At 38.9% G+C, this 19,424-nt stretch overlaps 1 protein-coding gene across 1 annotated transcript in view; it reads left to right on the top strand.

The window, feature by feature from the left end:
- LOC133082975 (immunoglobulin-binding protein 1-like) overlaps positions 1-18,271 on the top strand; it is a 36,642-nt gene extending 18,371 nt beyond the window's left edge. Inside the window, exon 6 of the mRNA XM_061179643.1 lies at positions 17,976-18,271. Coding sequence (XP_061035626.1) covers positions 17,976-18,115 — 140 coding nt within the window. The 3' untranslated portion in view covers positions 18,116-18,271. The remainder of the gene's footprint in view (positions 1-17,975) is intronic.
- Positions 18,272-19,424: the final 1,153 nt, after the last annotated feature.

The following is a 19,424-nucleotide window of genomic DNA, read 5'->3' on the forward strand; positions in this document are numbered from 1 at the left end:
AGCAGCTGTGGGAAACCCAGTAGCTCTGGTGCCATCAGAAGTCTGGGCTGCTTCTGGGGCGCCTCTTGAGTAAATTCCAGCAATGGTCACCACTGCTGCCCCACCTGGGCTCCACCCTAGGGCAGGGTCACTTCTCCATCTCAAGGTCGAGTTTTTTTTCAGGTCCTGGCCACCCTAGATCCAGTGCCATGCTTGTGGCATGAAGTGAGCAGGGCTAGAACATTCTTTCATCTCTGGCTGGAGAGCACAGCATGGCTGTTGCCTGAAACCAGTAGCCTAGGGCAGCAGGCTGCTGGTTTCTCTACCCTACCTGGGGGCAATCTACCCATGCAATACTCATGAGTGGAGCCCAGGCTTCTCTATGGACTTCTGTGTATCTTTCTTACAACCTTGGTTGTACAGGAGTCTTTCTGCCAATTTCCAGTTAGTTTTCAGTGAGAATTGTTCTACACGTTGCTATATTTTTGATGTGTTCGTGGGGAGAGGTGAACTCCACATCTTCTTACACCACCCTCTTGATCTCCTATCAAGAGATGCATTTAAATATAAAGGTACAGATTGGTGGAATGTAAAAAGATTTTTTAAATATGCCATGCTAACAGTAAACATAACAAAGCTGCAGAAGCTATATAATGTCAGATAAAGTAGACTTCAAGACAAAAGGTGTTACTGGACTTTCAAAAAGACATTTAGTGCTGATAAAAGGGGCAATTTATCTGGAAGACATAGCAATCATAAACATGTTTGTGACTAATAACAACCTTCAAATCACATGAAGAAAAAATTGACAGAATTAAATGGAGAAATAGACAAATCTACAGCCATAGTTAGAGATTTTCATACTTCTCTTTCAGTAACTGAAAGAATTTCTGGACAGAAAATCAGTAAGGACATAAAAGATCTGGAGAAAACTCGCAGCCACCTTAACCTGTTTGACATTTATAGAAAAATATATCCAATAGCTGCAAAATAACACCTTTTTTCAAATGCACATGGTACGTTCACTAACTTAGACCATATTCTGGGCCACCAAATAAGTGTCCATAAACTTTCTTTTTTTTAATTAAGTAATTTATTTTTAAAATTAATTAATTAATTTGGCTGCATTGGATCTTAGTTGTGGCACGTGGGACCTTCATTGCGGCATGTGAGATCTTTCGTTGCGGTGTATGGGCTCTTCATTGCAGCACGCGGGCTTCTCTCTAGTTGTGGCGCATGGGCTCTATAGTGCTTGGGCTCAGGAGTTGTGGTGCACAGGCTTAGTTGCCCCATGGCAGGTGGGTTCTTATTTCCCCAGCCAGGGATCGAACTCTTGTCCCCTGCATTGGAAGGCAGATTCTTAACCACTGGACCACCATGGGAGTCCCTTCATAAACTTTGAAAGATTGAAATTGCACTATGTTCTCTGACCACAATCTAATTCAGCTAGCAATCAATGACATATAGAAAGTCCCTAAATATTTTAAAATTAAACAACATACTTATAAATAACCCATCAGTCAAAGAAGAAATCACAAAGAAAATTAAGTATTTTTAACTGAATGATAATGAAATACATTAAAACTTGTGGGATACAGCTAAAGCAGTGCTGAGAGGGAAAGGTATAACTTTCAGTAGTTGTATTAGAAAAAAGAAAGGTAAAATCGGTTACTAAGGTACTAACTTAAGAAGTTGGGGAAAACAAGAACAAAATAAGCTTAAAGTATATGGAAGAAAGGAAACAATAAAGATTGAGAACCTCGGGGGGATTGGTGGTTGTAGTGTTGCACAAGAGTCAAACATATGTATACCCTCATGACCTGGCAGTTTCACTCCCAGGTATATACCTAAGGGGAATGAGACCATATTTCCTCAAAAGCCTTGTACAAGAATGCTCATAGCATCATTATTTGTAATACCCCAAACTGAACACTACTTAAGTGCCCATACATAGTAGAATGGATAAATAAATTTTGTCATATTTACACAGTGAAATACTATTTAGCAATAAGGTTAAACAGACTATAGTTCTTTACTTATAAGTAACAAATATAGCTAAATTTTACAAACATAATTTGAGTAAAAAAAGTCAGACACAAAAGAGCATAAAGTTCAGACATGGCTGAAACTTGTATATGCTGGTTAAAAGCCAGTATGGTGCTCACCCTTAGTGGGAGATCATGAATGGAACTGGATCTGAGGGGGACTTCTGAAGAGTTAGTAATGTTTTGTATCTTAATCTGGGTACCAATTACATGGATGTGTTCAGATGTGAAAATTGATTGAGCTATACTGTGTGTATTTTTCTGCATGTATGTTATATTTCAGTAAAAAGACAAAAGAAAAAATTCATGGATAATAATTACAGCAAAACTAAGTGACAGTGTATCCCCATGAAACTCAAAATAAAAACAGGTAAGGGCAGATCATGCATAGCCACAAGATCAACAAGGAATGAACATCTGTGTAGGAGAAAGCACAAGGAGTTGACGGACCATGTGAAAGACCTGACAAACAGGAGAATTCCAAAACAACAAACAAGTATTCACTAAAAAGCGTGGCATTCTGACAAGTGTGAGGTGGTATCTCATTGCATTTGAGGTGGTTTTGATTTACATTTCCCTTATGATTAATGATGTTGAGTACCTTTTCATGTGCCTGTTGGCCATCTCTGTGTCTTCTTTGGAAAAATATCTATTCAGGTCTTCTGCCCATTTCTTATTCAGATTGTTTGTACTGAGTTGTATGAGTTCTTTATATATTTTGGATATTAACCCCTTAACAGATGTATTATTTGCAAACATCTTCTCCCATTCAGTTAAGTTGCCTTTTTGTTTTGCTGATGGTTCCCTTTGCTGTGCCAAAGTTTTTTAGCTCCGTATGGTTCCGTTTGTTTAATTTTGGTTTTGTTGCCATTGCCTGAGGAGACAGATCAAAAAAAATATTGCTAAGACCAATTTCAAAGAGCATACTGCCTGTGTTTTCTTCTAGATGTTTTATGGCTTCAGGTCTTACATTTAAGTCTTTAATTCATTTTGAGTTTATTTTTGTAAATGATGTGAGAAAATGGTCTAGTTTCTTTTACTTGTAGCTCTCCAGTTTTCCCAACACCACTAAGCCATAAAAATGAATGAAATCTTGCAATCTATGACAACATGGATGGACCTGGAGGGTATTATGCTAAGTGAATAAGTCAGACAGAGAAAAATAAAACAAATGAGTCCTAAAAAACCCAGAAACAGACTCATAGATACAGAGAACAAACTAGTGGTTGAGAGAATGGGAGGATTGGTGAAATAGGTGAATGGGATTAAGAGATACAAATTACCAGTTATAAAATAAATAAGTCACAGGGATGTAATGCACAGCACAGGGAATATAGTCAATAATATTAAATTAACTTTGTATGACACATAATTGATACAAATATAGAATCACTATGTTGTACATCTGAAACAAATATTATATTGTATGTCAACTATACTTCAATTAAACATTTTTAATGAAAAAAATAGAAGTGTGGCAGTTCGGTTTAAGAACATTAGTTGAAATGGGAGAGATTTTGCCCTCCAATAAAAACTGAATGAATACAAGGAACCTGTGGTCAGAAGGTCTGAAAGGGATGGAGCAAGCTAACCCTTAATGAACTCTTGAAAATGAGCCACCAGATCTCCCGACTCATACACAGTCCCACACTGAGGAGAAATTGCTGAGAATAGAATTCAAATTGAGCAGAACAGGGACAAAAAAGAATAAGGAAAGAAAAGGTCTAGATAAGAATGGGAGAGAGGACCAGAACCAAGAACTCTAATGAAGCAAGTCATCGTATTCCTTTAACATACATAAAAACAGCAGAAAGGGAGCCTCTGTGAAGTTAGAAAAGCCACCCTGAACCATAGTTCTTTCTAAAAGTTCAGGAAAGCTTAGCACACATAAGAATGAGCAACAGATTGTGATGATGGTTGCAGAGTTCTGAATATACTAAAAACCACTGAATTGTGCATTTTAAATGGGTGAATTTTATGGTATGTGAAAAATATCTCAATAAAGCTGTGAGAAAAATGAATGGAAAATTAATCAAGGTCAGATCCCACACAAAATTATTATAAGGAGAAAAAGGAGAGAATCAAAAGCATTCCATGTTGCTTATCTATTTTATGTATAGTAGTTTGTATCTGTTAATCCCATACTCCTAATTTGTCCCTCCTTCCCTCTCTGCTTTGGGAACCATAAATTTGTTTTCTATATCTGTGAGTCAGTTTCTGTTTTGTATATAGTTTCATTTGTATTATTTTTTAGATTCCACATGTAAGTGATATAAAGGATATAAACTGAAAAAACATATATATATATATACATAACTGAATCACTTTGCTGTACACCTGAAACTAACACAGTATTGTAAATCAACTATACTTCAACTAAAAAAAAAGAGAAAAAGGGGGAAAAAATTCCAGAAAGACACGTTCAGAAAACAACAAATTTAAAATATACTGTTTAAAAATGAGTTGGAAGACATTAAGAAAATTAAATAAGACATGAAAGAACAATACAAAGCAGGATTAGAAAAACTCAGAAATGTAGTGACAACTTGGGGGAAGTAAGAAGAAAGAATCACTTGAGAAATGAAGGCTGAGGGACTTCCCTGGTGGTCAGTGGTTAAGAATCTGCCTTCCAATGCAGGGGATGCGAGTTCGATCCCTGGTCAGGGAACTAAGATCCCACATGCTGTGGGGCAAGTAAACCCATGCACTCTAGAGCCTGCATGCCACAACTAAGATCCAATGCAGCCAAGTAAATTAAAAAAGAAAAAAAAAGAGAAAGGAAGGCTGGGACTTCCCTGGCGGTCCAGTGGTTAAGACTTCATTCTTCCACTGCAGGGAGCACAGGTTCGATCCCTGGTTGGGGAATTAAGATCCCACATGCCATGTGGTGTGGCCAAAAAATAAAAATAAAAATAATAAAGATGAAGGCTAAGGCAGAACACTCTTTGACATAAATCATAACAATACTTTTATGGATGTCTCCTCAGACAAAGGAAACAAAAGCAAAAATTAACAAGTGGGACCTAATTAAACTTAAAAATTTTCGCACAGCAAAGGAAACCAACAACAAAATGAAAAGGTAACCTACAGAATGGGAGAAAATATTTTGCAAATGATATGCCCAATAAGGGGTTAATATCCAAAATATATAAATAGCTCATATAACTCAATATTAAAAAAACTTAAAAATGGACAGACAACCTGAGTAGACATCTTTCCAAAGAAGATATACAGATGACCAACAGGAACATGAAAAGATGCTGCTCATCAACATTGCTAATCATCAGAGAAATGCAAATCAAAACCATAATGAGATATCACCTCACACCTGTCAGAATGGCTATCATCAAGAAGTCTACAAATAACAAATGTTGGCGAAGATGTATGGAAATGGAAACCCGACTATGCTGTTGGTGGGAATATAAATCGGTGTAGCTACTATGGAAGGCAGTGTGGCAGTTTGTCAAAAAATTAAAATAGAACTACCATATGATCCAGCAATTCTACCCCTGGGTTTTTATCCAAAGAAAATGGAAACACTAATTCAAAAAGATACATGCACCCCAATGTTCATAGCAGCATTGTTTACATTAGCCAGTATCTGGAAGCAACCAAAGGTGTCCGTCAGTAGACGAATAGATATAGAAGATGTGGTGTGTGTGTGTGTATATATATATATATACATATATATATATATATATATGTATATATATATATACGTATATATATATATGTATATATATATATATATACAGTGGAGTATTAACCCTAAAAAGAGTGAAACTCTGCCATTTTCAACAACATGGATGGCCCCTAGAGGGTATTAGTGCTTAGTGAAATAAGTCGGAGAAAGACAAATACTGTATGATATCACTTATATGTGGAATCAAAAAAAAATCTAATAAAAAATATAACAGAACCAGACTCACAGATACAGAGGACAACCTAGTGGATACCAGTGAGGAGAGAAAAGGGAGGGAAGGGCAAGATGGTAGGGGATTAAGAGGTACCAGCTACTATGTATAAAATGAATAAGCTACAAAGATACATTGTACAGCACAGGGAATATAGCCAATTTTTTTTTAACATCTTTATTGGAGTACAATTGCTTTACAATGGAGTGTTAGTTTCTGCTTTATAACAAAGTGAATCAGCTATACATATACATATATCCCCATATCTCTTCCCTCTTACATCTCCCTCCCTCCCACCGTCCCTATCCCACCCCTGTAGGTGGTCACAAAGCACCAAGCTGATCTCCCTGTGCTATGCGGCTGCTTCCCACTAGCTATTGGTTTTACATTTGGTAGTGTATGTCCATGCCACTCTCTCACTTTGTCCCAGCTTACCCTTCCCCATCCCTGTGTCCTCAAGTACATTCTCTAGTAGGTCTGTGTCTTTATTCCCATCCTGCCCCTAGGTTCTTCATGACCTTTTTTTTTAAATTTTTTTAATATACCATATATATGTGTTAGCATATGGTATTTGTATTTCTCTTTCTGACTTACTTCACTCTGTATGACAGATCTAGGTCCATCCACCTCACTACAAATAACTCAGTTTCCTTTCTTTTTATGGCTGAGTAATGTTCCATTGTATATATGTGCCACATCTTTATCCATTCATCTGTTGATGGACACTTAGGTTGCTTCCATGTCCTGGCTATTGTAAATAGAGCTGCAATGAACATTGTGGTATGTGACTCTTTGAATTATGGTTATCTCAGGGTATATGCCCAATAGTGGGATTGCTGGGTCGTATGGTAGTTCTGTTTTTACTTTTTTCAGGAACCTCCATACTGTTCTCCATAGTGGCTGTACCAATTTACATTCCCACCAAGAGTGAAAGAGGGTTCCCTTTTCTCCACACACTCTCCAGCATTTGTTGTTTGTAGATTTTCTGATGATGCCCACTCTAACCGGTGTGAGGTGATACCTCATTGTAGTTTGGATTTGCATTTCTCTAATAATTAGTGATGTTGAGCAGCTTTTCATGTGCTTCTTGGCCATCTGTATGTCTTCTTTGGAGAAATGTCTGTTTAGGTCTTCTGCTCATTTTGGATTGAGTTGTTTGTTTTTTAATATTGAGCTGAATGAGCTGTTTATACATTTTGGAAATTAATCCTTTGTCCGTTGATTCGTTTGCAAATATTTTCTCCCGTTCTGAGGGTTGTCTTTTCATCTTGTTTGTAGTTTCCTTTGCTGTGCAAAAGCTTTTACGTTTCATTAGGTCCCATTTGTTTATTTTTGTTTTTACTTCCTTTCTCTAGGATGTGGGTCAAAAAGGATCTTGCTGTGATTTATGTCATCGAGTGTTCTGCTTATGTTTTCCTCTAAGAGTTTGATAGTGTCTGGCCTTACATTTAGGTCTTTAATCCATTTTGAGTTTATTTTTGTGTATGGTGTTAGGGAATGTTCTAATTTCATTCTTTTACATGTAGCTGTCCAGTTTTCCCAGCACCACTTTGAAGAGGCTGTCTTTTCTCCGTTGTGTATTCTTGCCTCCTTTATCAAAAATAAGGTGACCTATGTGCATGGGTTTATCTCTGGGCTTTCTATCCTGTTCCTTTGATGTGTATTTCTGTGTTTGTGCCGGTACCATACTGTCTTGATAACTGTAGCTTTTTAGTCTAAACTGAAGTACGGGAGTCTGATTCCTCCAGCTCCGTTTTTCTTTCTCAAGATTGCTTTGGCTATTCCGGGTCTTTTGTGTTTCCATACAAATTGTGAAATTTTTTGTTCTAGTTCTGTGAAAAATGCCAGTGGTAGTTTGATAGGGGTTACATTGAATGTGTAGATTGCTTTGGGTAGTAGAGTCATTTTCACAATGTTGATTCTTCCAGTCCAAGAACATGGTATATCTCTCCATCTATTTGTATCACCTTTAATTTCTTTCATCAGTGTCTTATAGTTTTCTGGGTACAGGTCTTTTGTCTCCTTAGGTAGGTTTATTCCTAGGTATTTTATTATTTTTGTTGCAGTGGTAAAAGGGAGTGTTTCCTTAATTTCACTTTCAGATTTTTCATCCTTAGTGTATAGGAATGCAAGAGATTTCTGTGCATTAATTTTGTATCCTGCTACTTTACCAGATTCATTGATTAGCTCTAGTAGTTTTCTGGTAACATCTTTAGGATTCTGTATATGTAGTATCATGTCATCTGCAGTAATAGCTTTATTTCTTCTTTTCTGATTTGGATTCCTTTTATTTCTTTTTCTTCTCTGATTGCTGTGGCTAAAACTTCCAAAACAATGTTGAATAATAGTGGTGAGAGTGGGCAACCTTGTCTTGTTCTTGATCTTAGTGGAAATGGTTTTAGTTTTTCACCATTGAGGACGATGATGACTGTGGGTTTGTCATATATGGCCTTTATTATGTTAAGGTAAGTTCACTCTATGCCTACTTTCTGGAGGGTTTTTATCATAAATGGGTGTTGAATTTTGTCAAAAGCTTTTTCTGCATCTATTGAGATGATCATATGTTTTTTTATTCTTCAATTTGTTAATATGGTGTATCACATTGATTGATTTGCATATATTGAAGAATCCTTGCATTCCTGGGACAAACCCCACTTGATCATGGTGTATGATCCTTTTAACGTGCTGTTGGATTCTGTTTGCTAGTATTTTGTTGAGGATTTTTGCATCTGTGTTTATCAGTGATATTGGCATGTAGTTTTCTTTGTGACATCTTTGTCTGGTTTTGGTATCAGCTTGATGGTGGCCTCGTAGAATGAGTTTAGGAGTGTTCCTCCCTCTGCTATAGTTTGCAAGAGTTTGAGAAGGATGGGTGTTAGCTCTTCTCTAAATGTGTGATGGAATTCGCCTGTGAAGCCATCTGGTCCTGGGCTTTTGTTTGTTTGAAGGTTTTTAATCAGAGTCTCAATTTCAGTGCTTGGAATTGGTCTGTTTATATTTTCTGTTTCTTCCTGGTTCAGTCTCGGAAGGGTGTGCTTTTCTAAGAATTTGTCCATTTCTTCCAGGTTGTCCATTTTATTGGCATATAGTCGTTTGTAGTAATCTCTCATGATCCTTTGTATTCCTGCAGTGTCAGTTTTTTCTCCTTTTTCATTTCTAATTCTATTGATTTGAGGCTTTTCCCTTTTTTTCTTGATGAGTCTGGCTAATGGTTTATCAATTTTATTTTCTCAAAGAACCAGCTTTTAGTTTTATTGCTGTTTGCTATTGTTTCCTTCATTTCTTTTTTCATTTATTTCTGATCTTTATGATTTCTTTCCTTCCGCTAACTTTGGGTTTTTTTTTTGTTTGTTTTTCTTTCTCTAACTGCTTTAGGTGTAAGGTTAGATTGTTTATTTGAGATGTTTCTTGTTTCTTAAGTTAGGTCTGTACTGCTATAAACTTCCCTCTTGGAACTGCTTCTGCTGCATCCCATACGTTTTGGGTCATCATGTTTTCATTGTCATTTGTCTCTAGGTATTTTTTGATTTCCCCTTTGATTTCTTCAGTGATCTCTTGGTTATTAAGTAGTGTATTGTGTAGCCTCCACATGTCTGTATTTTTTAGTTTTTTTCCTGTAATTGATATCTAGTTTCATAGCGTTGTGGTCAGAAACCGTACTTGATACGATTTCAATTTTCTTAAATTTACCAAGGCTTGATTTGTGACCCAAGATATGATCTTTCCTGGAGAATGTTCCTTGAGCATTTGAGAAGAAAGTGTATTCTGTTGTTGTTAGATGGAATGTCCTATAATTATCAGTTAAGTCCATCTTGTTTAATGCATCATTTAAAGCTTGTGTTTCCTTATTTATTTTCATTTTGGATGATCTGTCCATTGGTGAAAGTGGGGTGTTAAAGTACCCTACTATGATTGTGTTACTGTCTATTTCCCCTTTTATGGCTGTTAGCATTTGCCTTGTGTATTGAGGTGCTTCTATGTTGGGTGCATAAATATTTATGGTTGTTATATCTTCCTCTTGGATTGATCCCTTGATCATTATGTAGTATCGTTCTTTGTCTCTTGTAATAGTCTTTGTTTTAAAGTCTATTTTGTCTGATATGAGAATTGGTATGCCAGCTCTCTTTTGATTTTCATTTGCATGGAATATCGTTTTCCATCCCCTCACTTTCAGTCTGTATGTGTCCCTATGTCTGAAGGGGGTGTCTTGTTTTTGTATCCATTCTGCCAGTTTGTGTCTTCTGGTTGGAGCCTTTAATCCATTTACATTTAAGGTAATTATTGATATGTATATTTCTATTACCATTTTCTTAATTGTTTTGTGTTTGTTATTGTAGGTTTTTTCCTTCTCTTTTGTTTCCTGCCTAGAGAAGTTCCTTTAGCATTTGTTGTAAAGCTGGTTTAGTGGTGCTGAGTTCTCTTAGCTTTTGCTTGTCTGTAAAAGTTTTAATTTCTCTGTCAAATCTGAGTGAGATCCTTGCTGGGTAGAATAATCTTGGTTGTAGGTTTTTCCATTTCAGCACTTTAAATATGTCCTGCGACTCCCTTCTGGCTTGCAGAGTTTCTGCTGAAAGGTCAGCTGTTAACTTTATGGGGATTCCCTTGTATGGTATTTGTTGTTTTTCCCTTGCTGCTTTTAATATGTTTTCTTTGCATTTTATTTTTGATAGTTTGATTAATATGTGTCTTGGCATGTTTCTCCTTGGATATATCCTGTATGGGACTGTCTGTGCTTCCTGGACCTGATTAACTATTTCCTTTCCCATGTTAGGGAAGTTTTCAACTATAATCTCTTCAATTATTTTCTCAGTCCCTTTCTTTTTCTCTTCTTCTTCTGGGACCCATATAATGCTATTGTTGGGGCGTTAAATGTTGTCCCAGAGGTCTCTGAGACTGTCCCCAATTCTTTTCATTTTTTTCCTTTATTCTGCTCTGCAGTAGTTATTTCCACTATTTTATCTTCCAGGTCACTTATCCATTCTTCTGCCTCAGTTATTCTGCTATTGATCCCTTCTAGAGAATTTTTAATTTCATTTATTGTGTTCATCACTGTTTGTTTGCTCTTTAGTTCTTCTAGGTCCTTGTTAAATGTTTCTTGTATTTTCTCCATTCTATTTCCAAGATTTTGGATCATCTTTACTATCATTACTCTGAATTCTTTTCAGAAATACATAGACTGCCTATTTCCTCTTCATTTGTTTGGTCTGGTGGGTTTTTACCTTGCTCCTTCAACTGCTGTGCATTTCTCTGTTCTCATTTTGCTTAACTGACTGTGTTTGGTGTCTCCTTTTTGCAGGCTGCAGGTTCTTAGTTCCCATTGTTTTTGGTGTTTGCTCCCAGTGGGTAAGGTTGGTTCAGTGGGTTGTGTAGGCTTCCTTGTGGAGGGGACTAGTGCCTGTGTGCTGGTGGATGAGGCTGGATCTTGTTTCTTCTGGTGGGCAGAACCTCGTCCGGTGGTTTGTTTTGGGGTGCCTGTGACCTTATTTTGATTTTAGGCAGCCTCTCTGCTAATGGGTGGGGTTGTGTTCCTGTCTTGCTAGTTGTTTGGCATAGGGTGTCCAGCACTGTAGCTTGCTGGTCGTTGAGTGGAGCTGGGTCTTGGTGTTGTGATGGAGATCTCTGGGAGATTTTTGCCATTTGATATTACATGGAGCTGGGAGGTCTCTGGTGGACCAGTGTCCTGAGCTCGGCTCTCCCACCTCAGAGGCACAGCCCTGATTCCCGGCTGGAGCACCAAGACCCTGTCATCCATAAGGCTTAGAATAAACAGGAGAAAGAAAGAAAGAAAAAATAAAATAAAGTTATTAAAATAAAAAATAAATATTAAATGTTTTTTTTTAATTTAGAAAAGTAGTAAAAGAAAAGAGAAAAGAAAGAAGAGGGCAACCAAACAAAACAAATCCACCAATGATATCAAGCGCTAAAAGCTATACTAAAAAAAACCAAAAAAAACGGACAGACCGAACTCTAAGACAAATGGTAAAAGCAAAGCTGTACAGACAAAATCACACACAGAAGCATACACATACCCAGTCACAAGAAGAGAAAAAGGAAAAATATATATATATCGCTGTTCCCAAAGTACACCACCTCAATTTGGGATGATTCATTGTCTATTCAGGTGTTCCAGAGATTCAGGGTACATCAAGTTGATTGTGGAGATTTAATCCGCTGCTCCTGAGGCTGCTGGGAGAGATTTCCCTTTCTCTTCGTTGTTCGCGCAGCTCCTGGGGTTCAGCTTTGGATTTGACCCTGCCTCTGTGTGTAGGTCGCCTGAGGGCATCTGTTCCTGCCCAGACAGGACGGGGTTAAAGGAGCAGCTGATACAGGGGATCTGGCTCACTCAGGTCGGGGGCAAGGAAGGGTATAGATGCAGGGCGAGCCTGTGGTGGCAGAGGCTGGCATGACGTTGCACTAGCCTGAGGCGTGCCGTGTGTTCTCCCAGGGATGTTGTCCCTGGATCAGGGGACCCTGACAGTGGCGGGCTGCACAGGCTCTTGGGAGGGGAGGTGTGGATAGTGACCTGTGCTTGCACACAGGCTTCATGGTGGCTGCAGCAGCATCCTTAGAATCTCATGCCCGTCTCTGTGGTGCACGCTGATAACCTTGGCTCACGCCCATCTCTGGAGCTGCTTTAAGTGGCGCTCTTATTCCCCTCTCCTCACGGACCATGAAACAAAGAGGCAAGACAAAGTCTCTTGCCTCTCCGGCAGTTCCAGACTTTTTCCCGGTCTCCCTCCGGCTGGCTGTGGCACACCAGCTCCCTTCAGGCTGTGTTCACGCAGCCAACCCCAGTCCTCTCCATGGGGTCTGACTTCCAAAGCCCGAGCCTCAGCTCCCAGCCCCCACCCACCCCGGCGGGTGAGCAGTCAAGCCTCTCGGGCTGGTGAGTGCTGGTCAGCACTGATCCTCTGTGCGGGAATCTCTCCACTTTGCCCTCTGCACCCCTGTGGCTGTGCTCTCCTCCGTGGCTCCGAAGCTTCCCCCCCCCACCCCCATCTCTGCCAATGGAGGGTCTTCCTAGTGTGTGGAAACCTTTCCTCCTTCACAGCTCTCTCCCACTGGTGCGGGTCCCATCCCTATTCTTTTGTCTCTGTTTTTTCTTTTTTCTTTTGCCCTACCCAGGTACGTGGGGAGTTTTTTGTCTTTTGGGGGGTCTGAGGTCTTCTGCCAGCGTTCAGTAGGTGTTCTGTAAGCGTTGTTCCACATGTAGATGTATTTCTGTTGTATTTGTGGGGAGGAAGGTGATCTCCACTTCTTACACTTCCACCATCTTCCCAATATTTTATAATAACTCTAAATGGAATATAATATATAAAATATTAAATCAACATGTTGTACACCTGAAACTAATATTGTACATCAGTTAGACTTCAATTTGAATAAAAGAAAAGAAATGAAGGCTAAACTAGAAGAAAACAAGAATGATTGAATATAGCAGAAAATGCCTTTCTGAAGTAAAAAGGAAAATGTTTTAAATCAAAAAGAGGCAAAGATGAACAGACTTCTAGAAAAAGTGACAAATATGAAAGATAGCAAAGAACACCTGACATATAGATAATAAGATTATCTAAAGAAGGATACCGAAGCAAGGAAAAAGAAAAAAATGCTTAAAACTAATATTGGATGGACCTAGAGACTGTCATACAGAGTGAAGTAAGTCAGAAAGAGAAAAACAAATATCATATGCTAACGCACATATATGGAATCTAAAAAAACAGTACTGATGAACCTAGTGGCAGGGCAGGAATAAGACGCAGATGTAGAGAATGGACTTGAGGATATGTTGGGGGAGAAGGGTAAGCTGGGATGAAGTGAGAGAGTGGCATGGACATATATACACTACCAAATGTAAAATGGATGGCTATTGGGAAGCAGCTGCATAGCACAGGGAGATCAGCTCAGTGCTTTGTGACCACCTAGAGGGGTGGGGTAGGGAGGGTGGGAGGGAGATGCAAGAGGGAGGGGATATGGGAATACATGTATACATAAAGCTGATTCACTTTGTTGTACAGCAGAAACTAACATAACATTGTAAAGCAATTATACTCCAATAAAGATATTTTTTTTTAAAAAACTAATATTGAGGAAACTTTAGATTGCTTTTAAAAAGCACACCGCGTACCTAAGAATTTTGCTCCAGAATGACCAACAGCAAGACACATTCTAATAAAATTACTAGACTTTTTTTAAAAAAAGCAATGCCTTGGCTACTTCAGCAAAAACAGCAGGTGGGTTGTAAAGGAAGGAAAATTCGATCATCTTCAAACTTTTTGACGCCAACACTTTATGCCAGAAGAAAATGGAGTAACATTTAAGACACTCAAGGGGAAAAAATGTGAGCCAAGAACATTATATCCGGTAAAACTGACTTTTAGGTATAAAGGGTACAGGTATTTATCAACATACAGGAAGTCAGGAAATATTGGTCCCATGATCCCTTTCTGAGAAATTTGCTAGAGAATGAGCTTAAGACAACCAAAGTGATGCTAGAGACATTGATATAAGTACTATCAGTCAGCATTAAATACATAGTTACTTGTAGAACTAAGACTAAATGAGATTTGAAAGAGAGAAAGTAATAATGCCTATATGCCCAGTGCTCTGGTAATGTAGATCTCCCCATGGAGAAATGGGGAAAGAATATGCAAAAAAAAGAACTGTTCTCAGCAATTATATTGGTAACAGTATTAGTGTTATTCCAGGACTGTGTAATGTGAGATAATATTAACTGAGTAATTATGAGATATTCAAATTCCATCATCCTCTGTCTTTGAGAGCTAAGACTTTTAGTGTGGAAGAATACAGATGTAACTCAAAAGAATTTGAGTTAGAAACAAAACACCCCTGTAGTCCTGAATATGAACTCATGAGAAATTTTATTGAAAAGTACACACACACACACACACACACACACACACACTTTTGCTTTTTCCGCTGAAAAGGCTTAGAAACAATGACCAGCCCAGAAGCAATGAGCACACCTAGTAACCCAGGTTCTGTTCTTGAAATACCATTCCCATTAAAATAAACCAGGATGTCTTAGAGAAATAGCTAATTCCAAGTTTGCAGCAGGAAATAAATAAGATGAGCTTGGAACATCTTGTCATAAAGGATAGGAAAGAAGCTTTCAAAGACTGCTATGGTCATGTCAAAAGGACTCAGAAGCCACTTTGAAGACGTTTCCACTGGCCAAAGACAGTTTGGCTTGAAAAAGGATAATTGCCAGTAGCAACGAGCACATCTAGTGCCCAAATCTTGGTTTCTAATACTATTCTCCAATTAAAGGGCTCCTTAGAGAAATGGATAATTCTAGGGCTGGACAGGGAATATACAAGATGAACCTGAAATATCTTATAGTACTAGAAAATAAAGAAGCACTCAAAAAACAATAACAACAAACAAAAAAATATTGAGGTATGTTAATGTGACACAGGGCCTTTGGAAAGAACTGTTACTGGCCAAAACTGGAAGAATGTGAGCAGGAAAATAGCAGTATTGGATTAAAACACAAGGAATAAAATGTGTCCGTGAGTCTATAGTGATAGAAATAAACGATTACATAAATAGATAGGGGCGAAGAGACCAATCTCCCCTACAGAATAATTCTAAATAATTTGTGTATATACACCTGTCTCAAGGAGATGCAGCATAACTCCTCACCCCTTAAGTGTAGGCTATGTTTAGTTACTTGCTTCCGAAGACTATACTATAGAAGGAGGGGGGAGCAGTTGGGAACCCTACAAACACTACCTGAAGTGATCCCAGTTAACATCAACAATGGTAAGTCATGTTTGTGGTGTGTAGCCTTGGTTTGATGTGATAAGGAGGAAACTTCACTGTGTTATTCTCTTCCAAAAGTCATAACCCTAGTCTAATTATGAGAAAAATATGAGGCAACCCCAGGTTGAGGGACATTCTGCAAAATACCTGATGAGTACCCCTCAAAACTGTCCAGGTCATCAAAAACAAGGAAAGTGAGAAATTCTCACAGCCAAGAGGAGATGAAGGAGACAGAGGACTAATGTAATATGGAATATTTGATGGGATTCTGGAACCAAAAAAGAAGGACATTACGTAAAACCTAAGGAAATCTGAATAAAGTAGGAACTTTAGTTGTTATGTATGTATCAGTATTGGTTCATTAGTTATGACACACAAACCATAGGAATGTAAGATGTTAACAATAAGGGAAATTGGGTACAGATGTATAAGAACTCTGTACTATCTTCTCAATTTTTCTGTAAATTAAAACTAAAATTAGAAAGCTTATTTGAATATTTTTTAGAAATCATTGCAATTCATTGAAACCCATCAAATATGTTTAAATCCATGAGTTCATAACTATAGTTAAAACAAAAATTGTTCAATTTCAGAGGATGATAAGGAACCAATTTATTACCTTGAGAAATGGTAAATTAAAGCAGAGGAATCAAGCATTAATCTTGTTTTCTTTTCCTGTAAATAGTAGTAGGTGAGGGAAAGCCTCTCTTTATAAAAAGCATTCTACTTAATAAAAAAGGAAATGTTAAAGAGTATCACCATTTTGAAACCCTGGGAAAATTAACGGATCTAGGCATTGAGCATCAACAGCTGCTAACATCACAACATAGGAGACACAGATACTATGTGCCACCTGCTGGGGGAGGATAGCACCACCTGTATTCACGCGAAGGGATCAACCCTGAGTCATATCAAGCTCTGTGTCCACTTGCCAATCTGCAGAAATACAGAAGAACATGTTGGACTCCATCACGACTATGCCGTCAGCAAAATCCAGATTTGGGGAAACTACAGGTCAAATGCCCCTGCCTCTTCAATAGAGAACTTGTAAGGAAAGAAAGGGCTGGAAGAAGAAACCTGTAGATTAAAACTATATTAAAATATTTGAAAATGGGTAAGACTAACCTCAAAAGCATTATGCTAAGTGAAAGAAGTCAGACACAAAAGACCACTTGTTACTTGATTCCATTTATGTGAAATGTTCAGAATAGGCAAATCTGTAGAGATAGAAGGTAGCTTGGTGATTTCCAGGGACGGAAGGAATGGGAATTAACTGCCAGTGAGCACAGGGTGTCATGTGGTAGATGCTCACGGAGAAGCTTTGGGGATGGGTACAGAAAATATATATCTCGACCCAAGTGAAGGCTATAAAGGTATAGCCTCCTTATCAAATTTTAAGTTATATATATTTTTGTGTGATTTCCAGTACCTTTTATTTTACAATAAAAGGGTTAAAAAAAGCAGAACACAAGACTCCTAAGCTGTAAGGAGAGATCAGATTCCCCACATATTTCATTCTTTATCATGGTAATGAGAGTATTTCTCGTGGGCAAATTCAAAGTAGCTAGGAAATTGTTCCTTTACCTCACAAAGGAAAGAAAAAAATCGTGCAAAAGAGACATAGTATTTGGTACACTGCATGACAAGTGCCATTTGGACCTCACACCCTGTTCCAAACGTGCAAAATAACACACATTCTTTTCTGGTAGTTTCAACTGCCACGTGATTTCCAATTTTATACACACACAGAATTGCAGAACTGTAATAAAGGAAATGGATGAAGGAGAAGTCACCTGTAGTCCCACCTCCCTGGCAAATCACAAATCATAAAACCATAAATATTTTTTACTTTAGTGTTTTTGTCAGGCGAGTGTGATAACCACTATACTATGGAAACACTTCAGTGTTTTTGGTTTGCTGGGGTTCTGTTGGTCAGTTGGTGTTTTTGTTTTCTGTTGTGAGGGATTGGCCATTTTAGCAAGAATTCTTTCCCAAAATAGAATTCATTTTGAGGGGCAACTTATATGTTTTTGCCTTCTCATGAAAACCACTCAGAGGATCCTGTCTTACTATTATTTAACATGTCACCTGTTAAGTAATAGTAAGTACTCTTCCCAGTTCTGCTGGCCCCAGGGTAGGCAGCTAGGGGTATATTCTTTGTTCTCTTGTTATGTGGTTGTATTCAGAGTGGAGCTGGGGCCCGTAACAGTCACTGTTTGCCTCACCCTGCTCTCTCATTTTTCCACTTGGGCAGAGTTCAGAACAGCAGCTCAGCGACAAGATCAGGAACAGGAGGAAGAGGATGATGAACAAGCACTCCACAGAGCTCGGGATTGGGATGACTGGAAGGACACCCATCCTAGGGGCTGTGGCAACCGACAGAACATGGGTTAGTCTCCCCACAACAAGACAGGACTACCGGGGCTTCTGTCTTCCCCACCAAGGAAAGCTGTGCAGTCTTCCCTTCCCTGGGCTCCTGCTTCAGTCGTGTACAACGAAGGCAGAGATGCTTAATCTTGCTTTGCGTTCATTAAAATGTCAAAAAATTAAGTGTGTATTTGTACCCTAGATGATGAGCCAGCAATCTTGTCTTGGCATTAGAATCCTCATCATGGTATAGTCCACTTTTCTTAAATGGAAAGAAAAGAGTACTAAGAAATGGTTCTGTATAATCAATGGCTGTATGAATTCTCTTTGAAAAAGAAAAGTGCCCTCTATCATGTGAGCCTGTGCAGAGGTATGAGTATCAGCTGCTTTCTTCCAGGGGGTGAGGGGAGGGGGTCAGCTGTGGTTCCCTGGGCTTATGGAGAGATCCTAGTCATCTCCCTTTGATGTGGGCAGTGAGTTACCCAGCATCAGAGCTGCCCAGACTGGCTGGAGCTTGCTTTCTCCTTTCTACCCCAGTGCTGTGAACTAACCCAACACTTGCTTTACAAGGGACAAGCACAAAAGCCAGGACTTGCCCTGCCACACGGCTCTATTTTCAGGAATTACAGCTGTAAATGAACAGAACATAACAATCCTATCTACCCAATCTTCCTTGCTTAAGCCATGAGAAATGAGGAAACCGATAAGGCACTATGAGAGCCATCCTTGTGTGAGCATCTGAGGCCAGGGCCTTTACTCTGGATCTATCTAGAACCCTGAGGGTAAGAGCAGCTCAGGCCATAGCCTAGCTCTTAAGTGGGCTGCTGGAAGACCAATTTGGCCCTCTTTGCCCGTGCTGTGCCATACCTGGCACAGTCCCAAGCGGTCAGTGTGCCGTGGCAGTTATTTTGCTAGTTAATAAGGTACCTGCAGTCATGCCAATAACTGGGAGTGAAGGAGGGGGGACAGCACAGATGACAAGGAAAGGTACCTACTTTCTGCGGTAAAGAGAAGACACGTCCTCAGCTCCCGGGTTGATACCCTAGAAAAGAAGCCATGTGTGAAAACAAATGATATCTATAGAAAACATACTTTTGTTCTATGTGGCTTTGGTACACTTCATTTTCTTTCAAGAAGATGACTCAGCCTTCCTATTCTAGCTTCTGCAGTCTAGCTTCAGACAGGGGTTTGAAAAGGAGACTCAGATCCCTCTCCTTTGTAGGGTGGTAAATGGAGGGCTGTCAGACGATGAATAGGACGTTATGTTTAGTGAGAGATGACAGAAGACTACCAATGATATATTTACTGCTAAACATATACTGCTTAATAAAGGATT

The sequence above is a fragment of the Eubalaena glacialis genome, unplaced genomic scaffold (assembly GCF_028564815.1).
Source record: "Eubalaena glacialis isolate mEubGla1 unplaced genomic scaffold, mEubGla1.1.hap2.+ XY H_2, whole genome shotgun sequence".
Taxonomy (NCBI): Eukaryota; Metazoa; Chordata; class Mammalia; order Artiodactyla; family Balaenidae; genus Eubalaena; species Eubalaena glacialis.